Source organism: Vicugna pacos, chromosome 2, assembly GCF_048564905.1.
Source record: "Vicugna pacos chromosome 2, VicPac4, whole genome shotgun sequence".
Taxonomy (NCBI): domain Eukaryota; kingdom Metazoa; phylum Chordata; class Mammalia; order Artiodactyla; family Camelidae; genus Vicugna; species Vicugna pacos.
This window is the reverse complement of record NC_132988.1, coordinates 75,268,319-75,294,031: the sequence shown is the minus strand read 5'-3', so window position 1 is coordinate 75,294,031 and position 25,713 is coordinate 75,268,319. Positions and strand designations below refer to the sequence as shown.

The following is a 25,713-nucleotide window of genomic DNA, read 5'->3' as shown; positions in this document are numbered from 1 at the left end:
AACTTTAGAATGGGATCATAGTTCTTCGTGATTTTTTGGGGTCGGGGAGGCATATATAGGTCCTACTGGAAGTTAAGTCATCTCCTGAGAGTATATTAACTCAAGTGTCACTCTAGACAACAACAGAAATGCACCACATATTAATGTAGTGAATGTGAAACAGCAAATGCTCCTTCCAAAAACAAGGAGCCAAGTACACACAAGTGAGCAGAGCAGCCTCATTTTATGTTCACCTTAGATCTCCAAGTTCTTTGATTAATCGTAAACATCTTAAAACTTCTTCACATTACAATTTCTGCAGCCAAGGGAAATTAAGACTTTCTTCCCACTTTACACCACGTACCTTAGGCACATAAGCGTAAATGTCAGTGTGCTGTCTTGCTCTTTGGTTCCCACCTTGCCTCCTCATATTCATGTTTAGCCCAGCCTTCGCCTAACTTAATGCTCCTTCTGGCATTTCCCCCAGTTTTAGGTCACCTTTTTTCCAGTCCAGCTGGCCTTTAAGATTTTCTTTTCATGTCCACTATTTCTGGACAGTGTACCCCAAATTCCCTGTCACTACTTCATTTGCACTTTTGTGGACCATGATGTGCCACCACACGTTATGCATAATTTCAGGAATGTTGCTTCTAGTTGAGCAAATTATGTCCCGCGTGAAGGTGGAAAGCAAGGGAGTATTGGGAATTGTCATTGAAATGCAGCCCACTCTGTGCTGCCAAGCTGGGTCTGCCTCGGGGAGAGAAAGGGCATTTGTTCTAGTGGGTCAAGGTATGGTGACTTTTTAAAAAAGGAACATACAGTTTGTAAACTCTCCACACTGGTAGAGGGCATGCATTTTAATTTCAGGATCATGTTCCATACCTGTCTATTCTTACTTAGCAATGGCCAGCACTGTTTAGTTGCTTTCTTAATAGGCTGCCCAGAGTCAGTCCTCCAAAAGCATCCAGGATCTCACTTCGATGACTGGTGGGTCTCCTTCATGGAAGAACCGCTGGATACATAGATATTTCTTTGATTGGAACTTGACTAATGAGGGTTTTTGGTTTGTTTTTTTTTTTTTTGGCTCCAGTCTCTAGTTTGAAGTTTTCTTTAAAATGATTCTTTGCATCAGACTACTTGCCATTTCATCTCTGTTAGACAGAAACAGTGGTAGGAACACATGGCATTTGCTCGTGTTCATCTTGTGTCAGGCCTTGAACTTCAGGGGCGTGTCTACAGGTCTCCCAGTGACTCCATGAGGCCATGCTGTTGTCCACATTTTATAAATGAGGACAATAAAGTGGAAAAGATAGGTTGCTCCCAGTCAAATGACTCTCAAATGGTAGATCTGGTTTTGAAAGATGAAGAAAGTTTACATGCTTGACCTATCCTTTCATCTTATGCAAAAGCATTAACAGTCATTTACTAATATTCTTGTCACAGAAATTCTGCTCTACAGGTTTTTTCATACAGTTTCCCTGTGCCACAGTTTTTATCTGAGAGAAAGCTCAAAACAGTAACAACTATTTAATTTCTTCCAGTAATTTGATTCAATGATAAGATTATAATTTAGAAAAAGTAACTTCAGTTGTGTGTGTGTGTGTGTGTGTGTGCAGTAAGTTGGGGTAAAATACATAAGTAACTAAGATAATAAGTTTTCTTTGAACTTTTTGTTATTACAAAACAAATACATACTCATTAAAGAAAAATTGTATAAGTTTCAGGACAAAGAAGAAGAGTGTCTTCTCATGTCATGTCACACAAACCAAAACTATCAAAGAATTACCTCAAAATTTTTCTGAACTTGTGTTTTAATTAGAGTTGAAATCATACTATAGAAAAACTAATTTCTACCCTGCTTTAAAATTATATCATTCTTGGTTTTTTTTACATTGTTATGTAATTTTCATGATAACAGTCACATAACATTTTATTTTAATTAGTGTAGAAATCCCCTATGATTGGCTATTTCATAGTTTTTCATGGTGGGAAGGCTACCATTATAACTGATGTAGCAATGATTACTTTTATTCAAAGCTGGGTATTTTTAAGGAGGAAATAAATAAGTAAATAATTAAGTTCATCTATTTAGTTAGATAACAAATAAATAGCATATTTTGGTATATTAATAGACAAATGATAATTTCAGGTAGCAGGAGCTATAAAGAAAACAAAATGAGGTAAGAATTAGAGAATGGGTGCAAAGAGTCTACAGATACTCTGATACACGTGCATTTGTGAATGCATTCAGACAGTTGCAGGAATTAGATTATCCTCATTCAGTGTTATTTCTAAGGATATATCACTTGTCTAAACACTATCTAAATTAATACATGTGTGGCAAATAAAGCAAATTAAATATGTTCGTCTGCTAAAGAATATCTATTGTTGATCTGGGAACAAGCAGTGAGCTCTCACAGTCGCAGCTTTAACCTTGCCAATCACAGACTTCCTGTAAGTGCACTGCAGTTATTTGGAACCTTTTCTGGGTTGGCGTTGGCATTCTTTTGCTAGATTACATTTATGCATCAGTACCATCTGTGCCTGCTGTACCTTCTGTGAGTGAGCCCTGGCCAAATGACTGGCATTTATCTGAAAGTGGGGGGAGAGAGTGAGAGAGAGAGAGAGAGAGAAAGAGAGGGCTCCTAGAACATGTATTTCACTCACTGTTGACACAAGTGCAGTTTAAGAAAGAATGAAATATTTGCAGCTGGTGCCCCTGACTTCAACCCTTACAAAGTTAACCCTATTCATTTGCTTTCTCTTAAAATGTATATGTATGTTATATATATTATATATATGACATAGCTATTTACTTTTAGTCTGTGATGTGCAAAAGAAGTTAAAACCAAGCATTTACATAAGGAAATAAAACAAAGCACATTTGCAAAACTTTCAAGTTGAGAAAAATTATGTATGACTTGAGTATGTGTATAGACATGAATAGACATAATGTAAGTTTGGTTTTGTTGATTAGATTTAGTGGACTGCTTGAACTGGACTCTATTTTGGTGAATGTGTTGAAATCGAGACTTAAGAGTATTCCAATCATATGCAGGAAAAGTATGGCTCTATATGGAACGTATAATCAGAATACTGATTTTATTCTGTAAAATCATTGTGAGATTATATTATTTTAAACTGTATGGTATTGCAAAATAGATCAGCAACTAAAACATACTCTAAAAATGTTCATGGAAATAGATAAATAATTCTCTGATTATTAAAAATAAATGTAGAAGAGTCCCAGCTCATTTACACTATTTTCTGTTTTTATCTTGTACCTATTTTTAGTGGACTTGACTGTCTGGTTTTCATACCTGTGGCAAATTAGAAGCAGTACAATAGACTTGGGCAGGGGGCTGCGAAGGATGGGTACATCATAGTTATGAGAGGTGAGGGTTGCAAGGAAGAGAATGAGAGAACTGACAGATACAAGACTGCAAAGAACAGCTTCATGTTCCCCAGAACGCCCTAAGGACACTGCTGGACTACATCCTGCTGTAATAATCAGTATTCACCCTTACAGAACTTTGTCTTGGGTATGAGACTATGTGCAGCCAACTCCGTTTAGGAAGATAGAAATGTATGTTATTGAAAAGAGTTTCATCCTAAATGGGAAGTGTATAAAGTTTCGGGACTTAAAGTCATTAATCCACACCATCCTTACACACTAGCTTGTATTGTGCAAGTACTAGAAATCAGAGGTCATTTCCTGTGGTCTCAAAAAGATTAGGTCTCACACAAATTCCCTTTGAAAATTTTATATTCCTTTTCATAATATTCTTCAGATTTAGTTTATAATGTATTTAATTTCTGAACTTCTACCAGATTTAAGTTTCATATATTCCTATATTCCCATCCAGTAATATTTCATTATCTCTAACGGAATTTTAAAAGATCTATACAGATATCCAAGATGCAGAATTTTATTAATGCTTTAGTGGTGATGATTATGGGTGTTGGAAGTGGACTCTCCTGTGTCCAGATCCTGTGGCTGCTGTTTATTTACAGTGAACTTCTGAGTAGATAATTTACCTTTTCCAGGCATCAGTTTCCTGATCTGTAGATTTGGGGTATTAATACCTGCCACGTAGGAGTGATGATTAAATAACCCCAGTGCTTATAAAACCCTTGGAAAAGCACTTGATATATAAGGACTAAATTGTGTAATGGTTGGTCACAATTATCATTGCTGTTGTTGTCAGAAAATTATTGGTTATATTTATGTGGAATATAGTTGGTTATGGTTCAAATTATGTTTTTAAATATGACTGTACCTGGCTTCTCTGCTTTCTGTTTTATGTATATTTAGCCATGAATCAGTTTGGAAAGGTCTTTGGAATCACAGTGGTATTACAGCATTAGCACTAGGAGAAAGAAAAGCCACAGAGTCGGCTCCTGTCCTAGGCACCGGGTCCTGTCTCAGTTGGAGAGGCTAGTGGTGGCAGCATTGTTAAGGACAGCTAATGAGAACTTTATTCTTTCCTCAACAACAGTTAGAATCTTTATGTTTTTGTCTTGGATGGCTGAGTCTGTGCGTCTGGTCCTATGTCCACCAGGCAGTAGGCAGTGGGGGAGAAGACCACTTCTGGAGCCGGAGTGACTGAGGGAACTGAACGGAGGCTGCGGGCAACCAGCAGAGCCATTGCCTCCCACTCTCAATTACCAGGATAATTGTTCCACTCCGAATTACTTATTCTCAACAGTTGCATATAGTCAAGACTTTGTTTGACTGTTAACATTCCATTGAGATTAGGATAGTATATATCTCAGTTAGAATTCTGAGTTAATTTTTGAAATATCAAATATTTTCTTGGCTATATATCCTGCAAAAATACTTATTAAACGATACTTATTTTTACATGCCACCATTAGTTTTACTATATTAAAAGGAATTGACTGTCATGACAGATAATTAGGATAAATATATTTACATATAAAAAGAGAATCACATACTAGTAATTTGTAATAAAGTCTGATATATCTTTAAAAATAAATTAATATACATTTTATTTAAATGTACCTTTCCTAAGATTCCTAACTTGGTTCTTACTGGTATATGGGAACTTTTTTATTTTTTATATCTTGAATTCATCTATCACTGCAATCTATAAATTATGGTAGTATTTCAGTTGATTTTTAAATTCCTGAAATAATAACTCTTTATAGTGGTAAAACATGTATAACATAAGATTTACAGTTTTAACCATTTTTAAGTGTACAATTCAGTAGCATGAAGTGTATTGACATTGTCATACAGCCATCACCTCTGTTCCTCTCCAGAACTTTTTCAAAACTCCATACTGAGATTCTGTACCCATTAAACAATAACTTCCCCTTGTTCCCTCCCCCTATCCCCTGGTGAGCATTATTTATTTTTCTGTCTCTATGAGTTTGATTATTCTAGGTGCCACATAAAAGTGGAATCACATAATACTTGTCTTTTTTTTGGTCAGTCTTATTTCACTTAGCATAATGTTTTTAAGGTTCTAGCCTGTGTCAAATGTCATTCTTTTTAAGCCTGAGTAATAATCCACTATATGTGTGTGTGTGTGTGTGTGTGTGTGTGTGACATTTATTTATCCATTCATCTGTGAATGGACATTTGGGTTGTTTCCACCTTTTGTCTATTTTGAATAGTGCTGCTGTCAACACAGGTATACAAATATCTGTTTGAGTCAGTTCTTTTGGGCATATACTCAGAAGTGGGATTGCTGGATCATATGATAATTCTATCTTTCACTTTTTAAGGAACTACCATGCTATCTTCCATAGTGCACTTTTTATATATCCCTTGGTAATGCATGAGGATCCCAGTATCTCCACTTCTTTGCCAACACTTGCTATTTTCTGTTTGTTTGATGATATCTATCCTAAGAGGTGTGAAGTGGAATAAAGATAGATTTTGGGTTTTTTTTAGCTTCTACTTTTCCACTTACTTTTCCCATTTGTAAATAGATAGTGTGTACTTCCAACTGAAGCATTTTGCTTAGCATAGGAATACAAAGGTAAAAGAGTTATCTAGTAAGTTATGGTAACCTTATAGCAGCTTTTCCATATAAGAAACATAGTTGCACGTCTTAGTTCATTTAAAAATATCTAAAGACATGTTATGTTTAGCTGTCTCCACATTTGATTAAATAGATGTATTTTAAAAATAAAATAGTTACTTTCACATGAAAGTTTTTCCAGATCTTTATGAATTCTCATTTTCCTTTCTAAGCTTAAAGTCAGATCTCTTTGTTTGCTTCAATATGACAACAGTCTCACTCCTCTTAGCAACTACATAGGCTAAAACAACCATCTGGATGGAAAGTTGACATGTGGCTTCTAAAATGATAAGGTTAGAATGACAACCTTCTTCCATGAAGTTAGACACACTCCTATCTCATTGATAACATGGTTTGATCAACTTTTTTTTAGTAGATATGATTGGGATTGCTATGTCTTGGTAACTTAAATGTTCTGGTTTGCTAAATCCTCTCAAAAACATGCACAAGAAAAATGAATCAAATGGATTATCAATTCTTAAAAAACGGATTCAAATTGTCATTTTAAAATACTGGTTGATTTATTCAACACACGTCAATCACTGTTAATTCAGCAGACCCTTGGCAATCTTGCAAGTTTTCCAAAGCCATCATTTTGAATCAATTTTAGGTCCATAGTTCTCCCAAAGTAAAGAACATAGGCCATTGAAGAGACTGTTTCAGAACACACTGATTGGTGGTAAATAATTTGTAAGGTCATTTTATTAGGCAAAATTTGTCTTTTTCCCATAAAAGGGAAATGCAACAAAAGAGAAATACTTTAAAAATTTCTCTGTCTAGAGAACAGCTGAATGGTGTTAACTTCTTCTTTGCCCAGTACCAACTAGTTCATGGACACCACCTCTGCAATAATGCAGTTAATGGATAGATGGATGTTATTACACTGATGGTACTGGCTGGTTGCTGCTAATTAATTCACTCACTGGCTGATTTGTAAAGGTGTTGTTTTTAATATTGCTCAATAATAAATGACCCCAACTCACACCAAGAGGACTCTCTTGATATAATCCTTTCAAAATGTAGGAGTGAATTTTGTAGAACCTGAATAATGAGATATCAGCTATGGAATTTTTAAGTCCTGAAAGTTAGTATGATTATAGCAAAGAGATTATATTTTTGTTAGTTCTGAGTCTCAATAACCTGCATGATTTGAAATTACTATAAAGTAGTATTTGTGCCTGGATTTCAGATTTGCTTTTTCTTATTCCCGTATGCTCTATTTTAAACATATGTTAAATTGTATATTTAAAGCTGGAAGTACCAAAAAACCCACATAAAAATATGTTTTCTTCATTATCAAAGGCTTCAATGCCATCATCTTTTTTTTTTTTTGAAAAAAAAAGAAGCAGTGAATATAATTTAAGTCTGTAAAATAGATTTTTAATAGCACCAAATAGAATGAACATCTGGCTTTCTTTTTGCAAGGTGCATTAATGTTGTCAGAAGAGACTGAATAAAAATGCTGATACGATTGTCCAGGTTTGGGGTTTTCTGGTACAAGAATATTTTATTCATTCAGTCTTCTCTAAGTTCCAAAGATAGATGTTGACTCTGATGAAAAAATACAATGATATATATTTAGAATGACCAATCTTTCACATTTAAATCTAAAAATGCGCTGCTGCAGTTGGATTTTTCTCAGGGATGCCATTCAAACAACACATGACATTGTCATCTCACATAGCCTTTCTGTCTGTGATGATAGGGTGCCAGGTGAGAGTGTGACAGCTCGGCATGGCTTTTATTGTGGCGTTGTCCTGACGCAGGACTACCTGCACCTCTCTTTTGTTTCCGTCAAAGAGATATTTTCAAGTGGCAAGGTCTGGGAATTGAATTTTCATTGCCATATTTTAACAGTCTGACAGAGACTGAATTTAAAGGAAGCAAGCTTTATGAACACCCGATTTTCTGCAAATGTGAAAGGCAGTGTCTTGCCTTTTCCTTTCACCTTCCTGACTCTGAAGAATGTTCTGCGTACCGGTCTTGCCATGGAATTAATAATTTTCTAATAATCTCTTACCAAAGGAAGAACAACTCCAATAATGCATTGTAGATTACGGACTTTCTTGTTCATCTTAAATAAGATGTAGTAACTGAAGTTGATTGTCAATTATAGTTTATTCTTTTCAAGAATATTTTTATTCTTTTTAAGTCCAAATCTTATTGATGAAGAGTTCAGTATTAACTAAATCTTAAACTTTCATTCACATTTGTCAGCAAATGTCATCAATTTTAAGAGTTTTTTTAAAATACGTCTTTTGGGAAATCTGCATGAATTGTGCTATATTGTTTTCAAATGACTAATTACTAATAATGTTAGTAATCAGGAAATATAGGATAATTCCTCCTGGAGCATAACTTGGTCTCTAAAATTTTATCGACACACATAGAGGTAGTAAGTGGCATGCCACACATAATGTTGATTTCTTTGACAGGGATTTAAGAGGCATAAAGGAAAATAAACGCCCACAAAATCAGCTAATTAACTGGGCACTGATCTAACGTTTCACTGCTTCATGACATGTTTACGTGCGATTAGGTTACTCACGATGACCACTTCCTGCTTGTCAAACATGTGTTGCATTTAGATCTATGGATCATAACGGACTTAGCATACATACTGTTATCTCTGTCTTCTCTGTCGGTGGTTTCGGGCATGAAGCGGACCTCACTTCCTACCATCTGCTCTCTATTTAAAATTGACATCAAGTTCAGTTCCTCCCTGATGCCTACTTGCTTTCCAGCTCAGAACACTTCTGTCCTGCAGTTCAGCCATTTCCCTATCATGCCTAGCCCCTGGGCCGACACGTAGGAAACAAGACATCTATGGCTGCTTCAATATCCACGTCACAAAATAATCCAGGAGGACTTTTGCCATGGAACAGTCGCCTCTATTGCTGACTTACAAGTCAGTTAGTAAAAACTGAAGTGTAGTTTCATAGTTTTGAATTTGTATGTTTAGACAGGGGAACCATTGTCCTGTATTTTATAGCTTGCTAATCATTGTGCAGTTAGAGGGAACTACCTCAATATTCATATGACTGTTGATATCAATATCAATTATATGTTTCAGAGAGATATATTAGCTGCATAGATCAAATTTAACGTTTCAAACCCAGTAGTTATAATTAATTCAGCAAATATTTTTAAGCACTTAAACTGTAGGATGAACACTGTCTCAGGTGTTTGCAAAATGGTAGTGAAAAAAACAATCATGAAGCTTACAGTCTAGGAAAGAAGATAAGAGTTTTAACAAATACTTAGGTATTTTGTTTAAAAAAATTGGAAGAATTATACTGCTGAACGAACTTTGCCATCATCTAGAGTCTATATTTTTTGTAGTAGGAGCAGATGTTAGGATAAATATATTAATTGTGGTTTAGAAAATCATTTTGGCTTAGAATATCAGAATTTGTTTTTCTGAGCTAACTGAAAATTGACTCTTTATATCCACATCTGTGTATCTATATATCTTCCTGTCTATTTATCTATATATCTATCACTATCTGTCTACCTATCCCTCCATCTATCCATAAATCATCTATTTGCACTAACACTCCACCCAATATTTGACTTGTAGATGGACCTAAATTCCAGTTTCTGGTTCTAGGATTTATGTTGAATAAGTACATGTAGACAATCAAATGGAGATTTAATCAAAGCCAATCACTTTTAGTTATTTGACTCTTAAATGTATGTGTCTTCAGCCTTTTTGAGTTATATGGAGGAAGAAGCAAACTGTCCTTTGTAAACAGAGGTAACTTATTACATATGAGTAGGTAATTTGTTCTCTCAAACACTGTCACAATCATGTTTTTTACTTATTTGAATGTATCTATATGCTTATCTGTGTATAAATGTTTAAACTTTGAGATTTTATTCTTTCCATTTGAGGGAAATTAATTGTATCTCCAGATATGGTTTAATATTACCACAATTATTTTAAGAGTCAGTCTTGTTAATTGATAATGTTATTTAGGGTAGGAATGCCTGTATTGGTCAAGGAACAAAGTTCATGTTTAGTTTCTTTGCACACTATGAGCAAAGGATTCTCATTAAGTGCCACTGTATACTCACTGATAAGTGAAGTGACACCTGGGTCACAGTGGCATCTATCTTGGCATTATAAATCCCCGTGGCTACATTTGAAAGGCGTGTTCAGACTTGCATCTGCATATAAAAGCAGGGATAGTCTTCATGCTGTCAACAGCCTAATTTTAGTATCCATGATTTAAGGTGCTGCTTGAAGTTTTGTTCTCCTTGGTATAAATTTAGCAATAAATGTAATCATTTGGTTGCTGCTGTAGCAGTTTAAGATGTAGAAGTGTAATGTGAAGAATTTTAATCCACATTACTTATGTGTTATATAAAAGTATATATCATTTTATATCATACATCTAAATACTAGTCTATAATAAATATTTGAAATTAAATCCTGACTTTAGGGATTTGGATGCTTTATTAAATATAAATATGACTTCAGCAATTGTTTAAAATTGTTTTCCCAAATGTAATAAAAAAATACCTAAAGCATAAATTTGTTGTCCAAAAATTGAATACATACATACGTCTTCTATTAGGACTGAATGCCTGGAATGAGTTCACTAAATACTTGCTGTGCTGAAGGAAAACAGCATCATAGTAACTAATTTTCCAGCTAAAGCTTTAGGAAGATTTTTAATAAAAATTTTTAATTTACAATCTAGAAAGTAACCTATAATTTCCCTTCAAAGTGAAACTTTAAAAACTGTACATTTCTTTAAAGCTTTTAAATTGGTATTATCCATCAAGTATTAATTTTTAAAACTTAAAGTGGTTTTTAATATTTGTTTTTCTTTGAAAGATCCTGTTAAATGACTGTTCTTAGTCTCAGATTAGCTGGGAATTTAGCTGTCTGACAGATGACCCAAAGAGCTGTGGATATTTAAGTAGGGGCAGCTAATGAAAATTTGTATGAATCACATATAGGCTGAATTCATCAACACATTCTTAGTTATTAAATTTCAACCTGGAACAACATACACTGTTTTAGAGTCCCAAAAATGAGGATTTAACTCTTAAAACCTAAACATAGCTAGGGATAAATCATTGCATTCCTAGGATCATGTACATTAGCAAAATCTCCCAATAAGTATTTTTCAGTGATAATGATACATAAGCATTCAAGATTTTTCTTTAAATGTGCCAAAAGCAGTTTGATAAGATAAACAAATTATCTCAGTGCCTAATTTTCTAGGAAAAAATATATAAGTTGCATGTAAAATTTTTGCTCTGTGATGTTAACAACTGAGGTTAAAGTTTTAAGTCTAGAAATACTCAGGTGAAAATTATCATTTTCATGCCACATTCTTCCACACTGAGTAAATTAATTTATTCTATTTTCCACCTGATTGAACAGTGGTGATATACTATACCTTTCATTTGGATTTGTCTAACATTTATCTTAATGCATCATTTAAATATGGACTGAGTTTTCATTTAGCCATTATTTGACATAATGGTTGGAGTTTGTGTACTTTATTCTGATATTGTCTGTTGAGTGTGTGTGGGAGAGAGAGAGAATGTTAGTCTTAAAAACTTTGAAAAATAAATCATTTAATATCTTAGCTCAGTCTGCTTTGTAAAAGAGATGAGAAGGGATCCAGGTGTTAACTTTGTATAACTAGTAACTTGGCCCTTAAAAGAGAATTTATGACAGTTGCTGCGTCAAGGCTTCAGATGGTCTCTGCTTCCTCTCTGCCCTCATCTCTCACTTTCTTCATTGCTTAGCCTGTTCCTGCTTTGCGATCTTACTTTTCTACAGATATGCCAAAGACATTTTCACCCCAGGGCCTTTGAACTTGTTATTTTCTCTACTAGAATTATTCTTCCCCATAGGAAGTTTCACTGACTTCCTTAGAATCTCTGCTCAAGTGCCACCTGAAAATCTCTATGATATTACAACTCCTCCAGCACTGGTCCCCAACACACATGCTCATATATACTGACATTCTGTACCCCCTTTCTGATTGAGAGTCACCCTTTTCTTTTGGCATAGATTATTCGCAAGGGGTGCTGTGTACTTTGTAATGCATCACATCAACTGTTCTGTTTGTGATGCCAAGATAGATCAGAGAAACCATGTTATAAAAGCCTGATTCATCATAGTGATTATTTTATATTTCTGACATGGCTTACATTAGTCTTTGATAAATTTCTTTAGTTTGGGCACAGTATGTCCCAGACACATCTTTTACTTTTTCTATTTCAAAACTGGAGCTAACCATTCAACTCCAAGGAGCCTTAGATGTTTTAGATAGATTATGGTATTTAGAGAACATATTTGGATACTAAGGGTGCTAATTGTTATTGGGTTTTCATTGCTTCTAAGCATTTTCAGCAGGTGGAGCTAGGAAACTCAATAGTTTTGAAAAATCATGAGTTAATGGTATAGTTTCAATTCTAATTTAGCATTAAAAGATGTTACTTAATATTTTTGAATATATACTTTGTACCTCTTTTCTCTTACATGAAAAATCTTGGCCTTACCAATATTAAAATACTTATTTGCTCTATCCTATGTTATTTATATCTATATTTAGATATATATGCCTGCAAATTAATAATGAAATGGGTATTAGTAAAATTAAGGCTAATGAATGAAATAAACTTTTTGCTGGTTTGTTTATCCCTAGATTATATTCTGTTATTGCTATACAAGCAAAATACTGTGTTAAGTTACTTGAAATCATTTCTTATGTAAATTTGGTTATGTATCCAGTTTATTTGTTTCAGTTTATTTCCAGTTCTTGTGTCTACTATATTATTTCTATTTGTCCTACCCATTCTTTGTTCATCTGTTTCTTTCTTTTTTTTTTTTTTTGCCCTCTTTTGGATTAATGTAATTTTTTTTGTAATCCATTCCATCTCCTTATTTTCTTTTAAAGCTGTATCTCTCTGCTGTTTTTCAGTGGTTGCTTTAGAAATAAAGCTTCTTTAACTTCTCACAATCTACAATCAAAAATAGTATACTAGTTAAAAATAATATATAAACGCTACTGTGGCCTAATTTCCATTTCCCCTCTATCTCTGTGTGCTCCTATTGTCATATATGGTACTTCTAGAAAAGTTGTGAGTTCAATAATATGATATTATTAGTTTTGTGCTAAGTAATCAATAGTCATAAAGAAATTTTATTTATTTTATATATTTAGATTCTGTGTTTGTGCATATGTTTACTCCTGTTTCTTTTTATTTCTTCCTGCACACCTAGACTTCCATATAGTGTCTTTTCCTCCAGTTTCAAGAATTTAATTTAGCATTTGTGGTTGTTGAAGTCTGTTGCAGATAAATTATGTCAGGTTTTGCTTGTCTTAATATGTCTATTTTCCTTACATTCTTGAGTGGTATTTTCTCAGGATATGGAAATTTAGGTTGACTTTTTTCCTCCCCATACAGCATTTTAGAGAGTTCCACTATCTTGTGTTTTACATGGTTTCTGATAAAAAGTTGGCTGTCATGCTTAGAGCTGTTTTCTCTGCATAGGATGTCTTGGGCTAAAGTATGATGAGGGACAAAGCAGGTATACTCTTATGATATTCTCTGATTTTCATAAGTTTTATTATATGTTCTTGATAAGGTTTTCCATATGTTTATCCTCCTTAAAGGTCACAAATTTTCTTTGATTTGAAGGTTTATGCCTTTCATCAAGTCTAGGAAATTCTTAACCATTATTTTTTTTTCAAATCTTTCTTCCCCTCTCTTTCTTCTCTCTGCTGGGACACCAATTACTCATGTGACAGACCATTAGATATATATTGTCCCACTGGTCTCAGGTTCTCTTTAGTTATTTTTTTCTCTTTGTTTTTCAATTTGAACAATTTCTATAATCCTACCTTCAGGTTCAGTGAGTTTTTCTTCTTGTATGTTCTGTCTATTTTTATATAAATCAAAATGTTCTTTATATCTGATAGTACAATTTTTGTCTCTAGTTTTTCCATTTTGTTCTTAATGAGAGTTTCCATATTCCTGCTAAAATCCACCTTTCTCATTAGAACTTTTAATATTTTTATTGCAGTTACTTTAAAGCCCTTGTCTGTTAGCTGTAGATTTGCCTGTATTAACTGTATTCCCATTGATTATGGGTCATATTGTCCTGCTTCTTTGTGTGTACCATAATTTGTAATTTTATGCTGAACACTGTCATAAAAATAGAATAACCTAGATAATATTTACCTCTAGAAACATATATATACTTCCACTGTCATGTTGCTAATCTGTGGTTGAGCAGGGTCTTGGTTTGTTGCCATCTTAGTTATTTTTAGTTCACTGCTGGCTTCCAAAATTTTGAGGACAGGATCAGGGGTTTCCCTTTAGCAGAGCTCTCTGTCTTTCCCTTTCGCTTTCCCTTTCCCTCCCTCTCTCTCACTCTAGCTCACCTGTGAGCTTCTGGGGTTGCAGTGGAGTTTTTGCTCACCAGCTGCCGATACCATACCTCCTCTGTCTCCACCAGCTGCTACTTTCTGTACCTGGAGAGGCCTGTTCACGTATTGATTCTCTGCCTGCAGCCTTTGACTGGCCCTATTCCTTGCACTCTCTAAGGCCCCATGAGCCTCGGAGGGATCTTTCTCAGTTCTCCTGCACTCAGGTTTCAGCAGGCTACTGCCATGTGGTTCCAAAAGGCTCTGGGCCCCTCAGGCCTACTTTTCTCATTCCTCTTCCCATTCCCCAAACTTTCAAACCGTCAGTGGGCTGCTTCCTTTCCCTTAGGAAGGCCCTAGGTGTCTTTGAAAAAAGAATTATTTCAGCACTCTCCTGCTTTTCTCCCTAGCTTTCGGTTGACTACTGCTTTGCTTTTACAGACAATGTCACATACTATGTGGGGATCTCTCTTTGCTTTCTTGCTATGTCTCCAACTTTTGGCAGGGTTCTGCCTTGCTCTTAGTGAATGCTATTTTAGCCATCATATCTTACTATTATGAGGTATGGGTTAAATGTTTCATTAACTGCAAACTGTGTGCCTGAATCTCAAGAAAAATAAAGATACATAGATATTTGCAAATTAAATGTTAACAGTATGTGTAGAGTCACTAGAATTTTGCAGGTGCCATAACAGAATGAAGAGAAAAAATTTTGGAAATGAATTTATCAGGCAAACTGAGTACTTCCCTTCACGACATCAACTGAACATCTATGTGGTGTGTTGTCTCTGCTGTAACATGGGACATTTATAGATTGAGCTTCCATTAGAAAAAAGTATATGAAACTTATATTTCAGCTCAAAATCATTCAGTTTTATTTAAAGCAGAAGATAACACAGCTTATTTTATTTATTATATATGTGTGTATTTATCTCTCTCTTTGTCTTTCTCGTTATGAGTGTATGTGTATGTATATATGTATGCTGTGTGTATATATATATTGCTGATAGTTGAATGTGGTCTTATTATATTATTAATATTAAATATGTAAGGACCAGTAACTTGCCCTTTTACTAAACAAAAAAATGAAGTAAACCTTTCAGGAAGTTCTGACCTTCAGAGAGAGAGAGAGAATAGTAGATGCCTACCCTTCACTCTGTACATCCAGTTGCTACAGGAAATCTTCACTCAAAAAGCCTATTGTGTTCTCAAGTCAGCATTTTTCCTGATATTTGTGATTTCCTGAACCTCTTGAATTGTCTTGTGTGTCTGTTCCTTTGTTTATCTGTGCTTTGAGTACAATTTAAAATTTGAATCACTTGTTTACTGTTGCACAAAGCAAGAAGGTTTAGTAAACTTTTGTTTGGAGTAGAGGTATAAATAAATCAGCTATCTGTGTTTGAAAAGTCTAAACTAAAGTGCAGTTGTATGCTTCAGCTTGTCAATGGATATTTATGAGGTGAGCATAATGCTATAACGGTTATAGCAGTGAAATATACCCTGTGCAGATAGCTAGTAAAGGAACTCACAGGTGTTAATGCCAGCAGAATTTTAATGCTCAAGAGATGGGAAATGTGGCATTTGCTCTGGTTAATGCTGCTCTTGCTGGTCACAGTGAAAATCAGTGGGTGAAATCAGTTTTCAAATATTGCAACAGAGTTGGAATCTATATATTTAACCAACGGCAAATACATTGGTTCCCACTGTTGTCTTATTTTTATGTCCTGGTTTAGTAAATTGCAGAACAGTAACAAAGCAGTGGACATTTTTATTTTGAGCATCAGCTTTCCACTCCTACTTATTATGAGACCCAAGAGAAGGAATTGCCGATAATGAAGCATCAGTGAACTTCTTATTCTAATAGACATTTGATGTTGCCTGAAAATCACTTAAGCGAAGTTGAAGTTGACAGATTCTAATTGTGAGTTTAGCTTTTATTATGACCAGAGTTCTGCTGGTGATTTATTTTGGGTACATCCTGTTTCTTCCTATACTGAGAGAAAGTGGGTAATGGAGTAAAACTTCTGCACAGAGCTCTGCTGTAAGAGAAGATTTGGAATATAAAAACATTTTTAGTTTATAAAGAATTGTACTATGCCTATTTTTCCTAGCAGTCAAAGAAAATGAATTTAAGCTTTCAGTCTTTAGAATTAGAGGATTTATTCCTACAGAAGAACTTTCAGGATTTTTTTTTTTTTGGAATAACATAGTTTCAGCATGCTTGTGTGTGTAAATTTCAAATTCATATTAATTATCTATGTTAACTTAGTGAAGATTAAAATCAAAGGAATAATGATTTGACATCAGCTTTCTGCACAGTACTTCCGTAAGTTCTACCAGAATAACAAAAGGCAAGGAAGAAGAGAGTTAGACATGTTGGGATCTTGTGTATAAGGTAGATAGATGTTGTGGTAATATATTTATTGGAGAATTTTAAAGGTTCAGATGAGTGTGGAGTCTTTATGATTAAGAAAGTTTAGAATTAAGACAGAAACATATTAATTTACATTTATTTGTCTCTAATCTACTTCTAAAAAATATTGAGAAAAATATATATATAAAACTTCAGAATAAATTAAGAAATAATTCATAGGCCAAAGTTAAGATATAGCTGTACCAGAAAATGTACACTAAAGGTAGCAGTGCTTTTAGGGCATGATGTAAACCTGAGCTTTTTGAAAGTCAAGGCACAAAGAGAAAGGCTGAGTTATGTAATTGTCATTATTTAATAAGAGAAGCATGTGAGCTTACCAGAAGTGACAAGTTTTTTCCCAGCTAGCTGTGGACTCCAAGAATTGCTCCCTTCATATCAGGATCCTCAATAGCAATTTTCCAAAATGCAGAATTCTCTCTATATGACCAAAATTTATGTGGGCTTGATATGACCAAAAGTTGAAGGGATAATACTGAAATGTTGTCCTAGATTTGTTTAGGGAGGCATTTCTAAAGAGAGGTAAAGAAACCAAGTCCAGATATAATGATAGTTTACTGGCAATCAGACTTAACATAGGTATGAATAGCTTGAATAATAGTTATTAAACTACATTTTTAGTGTAAACAAAAACAAAATCTTACACTGAATTGCAATTTTTAAGGGTAGGTGAGAGTTCAGCTCCTTGGGTTGGATTAGGATTGAGAGGCTTGCAGTGGCCTCCTTGCTCCATTCTCGTGCAGCATTCCAGCCCTAGCAGCCCCTGACGCGCCTCGTAGAACCCACAGGACTTCATGGACCACGGTATAAAAAATGCACTGACCTACAGAAACTGATGGCTGGCATTTCACTTAGAACCTCACATTCAAAGATAGTTTTGCCAACTGATCTGGAGAGAAAGGATTCCAAAATGTTTATTGATAAGTGCCTGAGGTATAAATACTCCATTGATGGAATGGAGATACATGTATATATATATATATATATATATATATACACCCAAGATACTATGTGTGTCTTTAGAAAGCCTGATGTTGTATGAAATTAAAGAGCTCCCCTTATATTCTTATTTAAATATAATGGACTCCAGTGTACACAGGACTTGAGGCAGGCCATGTGTGCACACACACACACACACACACACACAAACGTTTTTGAAAATAGACTGCTGATTGTGTCCTGGACAAATGCTTGAAAAGGCATTTTATGAAAACTCTTAGAATAGTAGACCATAAACATGAAAATGCTGACTGTGAATTATCAGACTTATTCATCATTGGCTTCTGCCACACCCATGCACTCTTGAGTAGAGCTGTGTTCACATGGGTTCACCAGGATAGTAACTGTAAAAACCTAGAGATGAGTAAATGAGTTGACCTATGGGAATATTGAATGCTGAAAAAGTTTGTCATAGTTGGTAGTTTGTGATGATTCCTAAGAGTGAGTAGTCAGTGGGTTCCTGGGCTGATGTTTAAAAATATAACTATAGACATTTAGGAAGGCTTGGATTTTGCTGATTGAATTTACTATTTGAAAACTACTTTTTTAAACCATCAAACATGTGAATATACAGAAAAGGTATAAAATAGAATGTAAGAAATCATATGCAGTTCTACTACTCATAGCATGTTGGTGCAGTCTGTTTGTCTTGTCTTTTACTCTTTAGATATATATTGCATAATTATAGTTATGTACGTATACAAGTTGGCATTTCCCTATGTCTTATTATCATTTCCCTTCATCTTTAAATTTTTTTAATTTTTTCTATTTTAGTGGCTACATAATATTTAGTTACATAGGTGAATCATAATTTATTTAGTTATTCTCTGATTGTCAGACAGAAATAAATATAAGTTGACTAATTATATTTTTCATATTATAAAAAATCCCATGGTAAATATTTTGAAACTTTTGTCTAGATATTTTATTGGGCTAGATCCCCAACATGAAATGACCAAATTAAGGAATATAAGCTTTTAAAAACTATTATTACATGTGTTGCTTATTATACAGTTTTTGCCAGTTTATACTTTCACTAGTAATGCTTGAGAGTTCTTTTCTTGCTACAGGAGATCACTAATTAGGTAGCTTGCTTGATGTAAGCTGCATATGATAGTACACTTTAAAAGGTAGGCAGTTTTACTCTTTTTAAGCCATAATTTTTATTAGGCAAACAAAATATCATAACAAGATCATAATACAATGATGTCAATTATTAATATTTAAATGCCCTTCTAATATGCTATAATTTATTTTAAGTTGGTAAACATGCCAATAGTAATCTTGTTTATAGTTAATTTGCCTAACTGATTGTTTAACATATTGAGAAGGTAAACTATAACCTCATCAGTCATTATCTGATTTATCACAGTTTTGAAATTAATGTACTTTAAATGTATTTGACTAGAATCTAAAGTCAGTAATTAAATTATATTTGTTCTGCCTAGCCTTAATTTTTTTTTAATATTTAAGAAATTTTACTCCTAATCTGTTATGTTATAAAAAAATCAATAAATGTAACAATTACTTCATTGCATCCAAGGAATTCTATATTCCCAAGGCAAAAGAATGGAATACATTCATAGTTCATTTTTAAACTAATGCAGTCCTAAGATACTAATTTATTTCAATTTTATATTGACTGTATGTTGTTATTGTTGAAATTTATGACCTACTGACTTATATGGCGTGATACCAAATTTAAATTTGTTGTAATGATTGCCTAATTAAATAAGTAATGTGAGTGTTTACCTAAAGCATCACAACAAAAATATATTTTGATTTTACCCATAATTCAGATGCATGATTAGAGCATAATTTTAAGTCAAGAAAATTATTTTTTAAAATATTTAATTAAAAATTCAAAAATATAGAGAAAATTAAATGAATGTTATTTCTTAATAGTAATAATTATTATTTATAACATAATATTACATGTTACATTATCCTTTAAATATTTATGCCACCTGAATCAAACTTACTGAATTATTTTGTAAAATATAACATAAGCATAATATTACACATTTATTCTAACTTTTGCTATCAGAAACCTTGTCTCCATCTATTTGTAGCATCTTACAATTTTAGTGGTTTATTTTATGGACTATATAGTCTTATTACCTGATACTGAGTATTAACCTCTATATAAAGTGTTAAAATTATGTCTCTATGTATATTTCTGTATATTTAGGTTACATTGAATTGTTTCTTATTAAGCCATTCAATTAACTTTAAAAAAATTTTCAGAGCTTGTATTATTTGTCATTAAAGTGAAATACTCTCAGAAAAATAATCACTATTACTAATATTTTCTTTTCTATACTATTAATTGATGAGTTTTATGCTCAAGCTATTTTATATTGTTTACTTGGTACTTTGGTAACATACCTTTGTTGTATAGCCATTATAAACATGAGGATATAACAGAGCTGTAAACCTTGTCATATCCCATTTCCTGCAAGTAACAATTGCTCTGCTTTTGCTATGTTCTGGCATAGACTGCTTGCCATGATTATCAGTGGCAGCCCAAACCTTCTTGACCTTAAATATAATTAGCATTACATTGATGGGTTTTTTAAGATGGTACTGAATAGTAGTCGGAGGGCCACAAACACTTAGCCACAGCCTCTTGCAACCAGGGTGTGTTGCCTTGATTTTAAAATATTCTGGTAAGTGGTTGGTAGCAGCTAGCATGAAATAATGCCCTGGGATTAAGATGCCTAGTAGAATACTGAATAAAAGTGTCCTTTGGCCAATAGTTTCTTTTTTTCTTGATTATTCCTTTTCTATCTTTTCCTCTTTAGATCTCTCTTCTATTTTCTCCATGTTCTCTCTTTTTCCACTGTTGCAGGGCTGTACTTTAAATAGTTCTGTTTTCCATAGTGTTTTTTTAACTCTAATTTTACCATACCATTGTGTACATGAATGTTCTGTGGAAAAGATCTGAATGAACCATCATTCTTTGACCCAAGGAAAAAAATACTTAGAACTTCAAGTCTCATCTGAACATTGACCTTACCTCGGGTAATCATTTATTATATTCTAGTAGGAAAGTAAGTGTTCTTATGCTTTTTTATATATATAATTACATCAGTATTTCAATAAGGATTTGTTTCTTTCCTAGGGCCGGTGCATAAACTTCTCCCGAGTTCCGTCTCAGTAAAAGGAAAGCAGGGAGACCAGGAGGTACGAAGATGTACATCTTCACAATGCCAATTTCCAACCAAACGAAAAAAAAAAAGTGCATTTCAGAAGTTTTTGGAAGAGCAGCTTTACTCCTGTCAGTCAGGAAATATTTTCTCTGCCTTTTGCTTTGCTTGCACCAAACATTTTCAAACGTTTGTTCTGCCACCTACCCGGCGTTGATGAAACCTAGGGGTAACTCATGATTCAGGACATTGAAAATAAAGAGGAACGGTAACCTACACGCTGTGGTTTACACAAGAAAGTCCATTTGAATGTGTGGAGGAGGGAAAAGCAGAAACAAAAGCATGAAGATGATGTCAGAATGGGGACCATAAAACAACTGGCCATGGTGGATCTTTAATGGAGAAAAGAGTGTTTTACACGGAACCATGGCACTTGTGTTTTTACATGGCAAGGTTGTCAGCCACAGGCAGAGTATGAAATACCCCACCAAGCTAAGCAAATAAAGGCATCCACTGCCTGATAGCTGTGTCAGAGCACAGAATCCTTCCAGATCCCCTATCGCAGTGTGCCTACGGGAACCTTCTGACTGGAAAATCTCGTCATTCTAACACTGAAAAGTGCACACGCATGACAAAATGTAGACAGGATGCCTCAAGGTATTGGTAGCAAGCAAGATTTTGCCCTCTAGTTTTTGAAGACACCTTTCTTTCATTATGCACTTGGGAAAAGAAGAAAATTAATAGAGCGTTATTCCACGGGAAGACAGCCTTTAACCAGAGATCTTGAGTGGAGTTTAAGGGACTCGCGATTTGAGGACTTGTCAAATCATGGTCGATCGGCGGATTTACCCTCTTTCTACGTTTAGGGCTTAGTAGTGCATAAAGCGTTAATATCTGTAAACACACCTACGAGTTTGTTGTGCTTTTAATTTAAAGGAAGCAGTAACCACAAAGCTTCCGCTCAGGGTTTTTTCTTCCTCCAGTCTCCAAGGGCTCTTCAGCGTCACAAGCCAGCAACTCTCTTTGCATGAAAATTTCAAAGTTTAATTAATATAATTAAAGGCAACAGCAAGCAGCAGCCTGTGAAGATTTTGCTCATCTTTTTTATGCCTTTTGACATTGAATGACCTATTACTGTATGCGCAGTACTTGGATTTTGAGGGGCACTCTACCTTGGTTGTGATTCAGTAGAGGAAAGAAAAAAGACTTCTCATCAACTCATCAATTAAATTTCAGGAGGGTCGACCACCACAAAGCATCGAAAATGTATGTATTATAATATTTTTTAGAAACACCACCATCGTGTCACGTCGACGATGCCAAATTATGTTAGCGTGAGCGGAAACACTGTGGGGGAGGAAGAAGGCAGCAGCTGAAGAAAAAAGCTCAAATGATCTAGTCACTTTCGATACTGTACTTCAGTTGCAAAATGGATATTCGACTGGAAACCTGACAAAGCGCGCCTGTTTGATGTGAACTGGTATAGACAATGACCAGTGGCTGGGTCAGTGGGATGTCTCTCTGCGAGCACAAAGGCTTATCAAATGACACTAAAAATAAGTTCAACAACCATCACGTTGGAAGGGAGAAGGCTAACATTTCATGTTTGGCGGGCATGTGAGTGCACAAGATGGAAACAGCGATTTGGAGCATCCCAGTATAATTACCCGCATTGTGCTCTTAAGGGAAATTTCAAAGGACGGGAGTGATTCTGATGGTTGGTGTCCAGATTTGTGGCACTGCTCCAAGAAGCTTTACTCACACACACACACACACACACATTTTGATAGATAGATAGATAGATAGATAGATAGATAGATAGATAGATAGATAGATAGGCATACATATATATTCTCTAGCTTGAATCTTTTGCTCAAGTTTATTTATGTCACTGGCTGGCTGGATCCAACGTCATGTGTCTGTGTATTCATAAATAAAATTTTACCTGTGCCTCTGCTACCGTTTTCTTTCAGCCTACATAAACTCAAGCCTCGTTTGGTTTGGTTGAATATATAATTGTCTTGCTTAGTTTCAGGGACAGAAATGTCCCTTACGTTCACATCTGATCCTGTTGGTAGTGATTATGCACATGTACAAGTGTGACCTGGGAGCCGGGTATGTATCCATTGAGTTCTCGCAGACCTTGGTTCTACACTGCATCTGGGGCCGGGCCTACTGCTGTTTTCTTAAGTTAGCACCTCATTTCTCATCACCACAAACCCCTACACGGTATTTAAGAGCATCAAGGATACTACAGGAGCTAAGGCTATTTATTTGGCCGTTACTTTGAATCGGCCTAGTATCATATGGTATTTGTATGACACTTTTGTTTTGTTACATGGGCAATGTCAGTAGACCTCTGCCCTTAAATGGCAAAATAGCTTTCCATAGATTGTAATGAAAATGGATTACCAGTTCTAACCACACTATGAAGAGCTCTCAGTGAAGAGAGAGAGGTCATGGTCTTTATGTAGACTAAAAAAGTACCATTCATAAAGTTTAAAGACAGATGGAATTTTATTACACTTCAAGATATGAACCAGATCTATGCTCTGGTTTTCTCTGATTATACTAACTAACAAATAGAGAAGAATTTGCTTTTAAGAGTTCTGTTTTCTCATCAAAGGTCTAAACCTCCACACCTTTCAAACAGGAAAATAGAAGGGTAAAATAAAACCTTTTCTATAAGTTTAATCACATTTTATATTTTATAGAGAGAAACAGTCCCTGTTTAATTTTTTGGACATAATGTCAGTCAAAATCTAATTCCTCTGAATAAACAAGTTCAGTCTTTATCCATAATCCATTTGTGTCGCATAAGGTTGCAAAAACAATTAAGTGGGAAATGACTCCTAACTTATGTGTCTACTCTGCCTGGAAAGAAAGTTTTGAAGGCATCTATATATATTTCATAACAATGTCTGTTCTTTATGGATTTGATCCATAAATATTTATCTATCTGAAAACTTTGATACTTGGAATGTTTTCCTTAAAGCATTTGGTGCTCCAAGAAAAAACATTTGGTGCTAAGAGTTGCAGCACTGATGCCTTTCCCCAAGTTAATTCTATTTTAAATTTTTGTCTTTCCATCCCAATGAGATGCAGAGTAAAATTTGAGGCCTTCCATTAAGTAGGGAGCAGCATCTGTCATCTATGGATTATTACTATTTTGGCAGAAGTACGTAAGGTTTAAATCTCCTATATTTTAAATTGTTAGGGAAGAAATTGCTTCTGTTTTTCCTGAATTTTACTCAAAATCATAAATTACTCAATATTTGTTTTTCTAATAAATCCTTACTGGATACAAGATCTGGGTGTCTCTGTGAACTTAACTTTATTATCTAAATAGCACTGACCATTATTTACTGCTCAGAGGCAATTTATTAGCTTATTTTTTTATAAATCAAAACAGCTTATATTACAGCCAAGAAGGCATCTAACGTATTTTTTGATTGATCAGCTTATATACCTTACTTCTTGATTTTAAGAAGGCAAAATATAACCAGGTCACATTTACAAATATTGTAAACATTGTAACTTCCTCCTTCATCATGAAACCTTGTGGTTAACTTTTACTAGATTTTGTACAGCATCACATTATTGTAGGAAGTTTATTAGTGTTTTATTGCTACTGGAAAATTTTGGTGGGTGTATGTGCACAGGAGGCACATATATACATTCTTTATCTTAATAGGAAAGAAAATACATAATCCTAGAATAACTGGAACATCTGTGGTATGTTTTAAGGGAAGAAACAAGCTGGTGAGGCTGGAGAATGTTGTCTGTCTGCAGGTATGAAGTGGGTGCAGCCATGTATTCTAGTCTCAGAGTCAGATTACTAGTTCACTGAGTGAATCTCTATGGCTTATTTCTGAGAACACTTTAATTTTGGTGTATTTCTACCCTCACTAGGGTCTAATTCAGTCAATTTGACAAAAGAAAGAAAAATTTCTCTCATAATGAAGCAAGCCCTGTGCTAGTTTTTTTTAACACTTTATTTTTATGCTCTTCTGCCAAAAGAAAATGCTGATAAGCAAGTACACAGTATAACATGAAAATTTATATTAAAATGTGCTTGTTCAGATTGCTTTGCAAGAGCTATATTAAGGGGTGTGTGTGTGTGTGTGTGTGTGTGTGTGTGAAAGAGAGACAGACACAGAGAGATGGAGGTTGACTCAGAGTAATGCACTTCAAATTGTCTTAGTTTAAGAATCTGATGGTAGAGAGCCTCGACCTTAGACATAGCCACAACCAGCTTGCTATTGAACAGATCAGCTCCTCAACCATAGACTGGAGATGGGTGGGCTGGAGGTATCTCAAGTTCCTTCCAGCTCTGACAACATTTTTGTGAATAGAGTCATGTTGGAGGCTTTGGTATTTATGCATCTCATATATTTAATGACTGGCTTTATTCGTAGAGCATGGTAATATTAGCTCTGTAAACCGCCTTTTAGTTACAAGAAAGACATTGAACCATAGTACATGATTTGATAATTAGCCATGATAGAGTAATTTCTCAGTTAATTTCTTATAACTATAATTTGTCAAAGAGGCAACTGATAATAAAGTTTATATCTAATGAAACCTCTCAAAAGATGAGTAAAATACTGGAAAGTTTATCCATGTATTTCACTCAGACTTTACAGTCTTAGCAAGTGTCTCAAAGGCACATATAAAGATACACAGAAATTGTTAGGAGCTGT

At 34.6% G+C, this 25,713-nt stretch overlaps 1 protein-coding gene across 1 annotated transcript in view; it reads left to right on the top strand.

Moving 5' to 3' along the window:
* The window catches only part of ANTXR2 (ANTXR cell adhesion molecule 2), a 131,977-nt gene extending 109,017 nt beyond the window's left edge, over positions 1 to 22,960 (top strand). Inside the window, exon 17 of the mRNA XM_006198222.4 lies at positions 20,986 to 22,960. Within this exon, the coding sequence (XP_006198284.1) occupies positions 20,986 to 21,024 (39 nt within the window). The 3' untranslated portion in view covers positions 21,025 to 22,960. The remainder of the gene's footprint in view (positions 1 to 20,985) is intronic.
* The last annotated feature ends 2,753 nt before the right edge of the window (positions 22,961 to 25,713 follow it).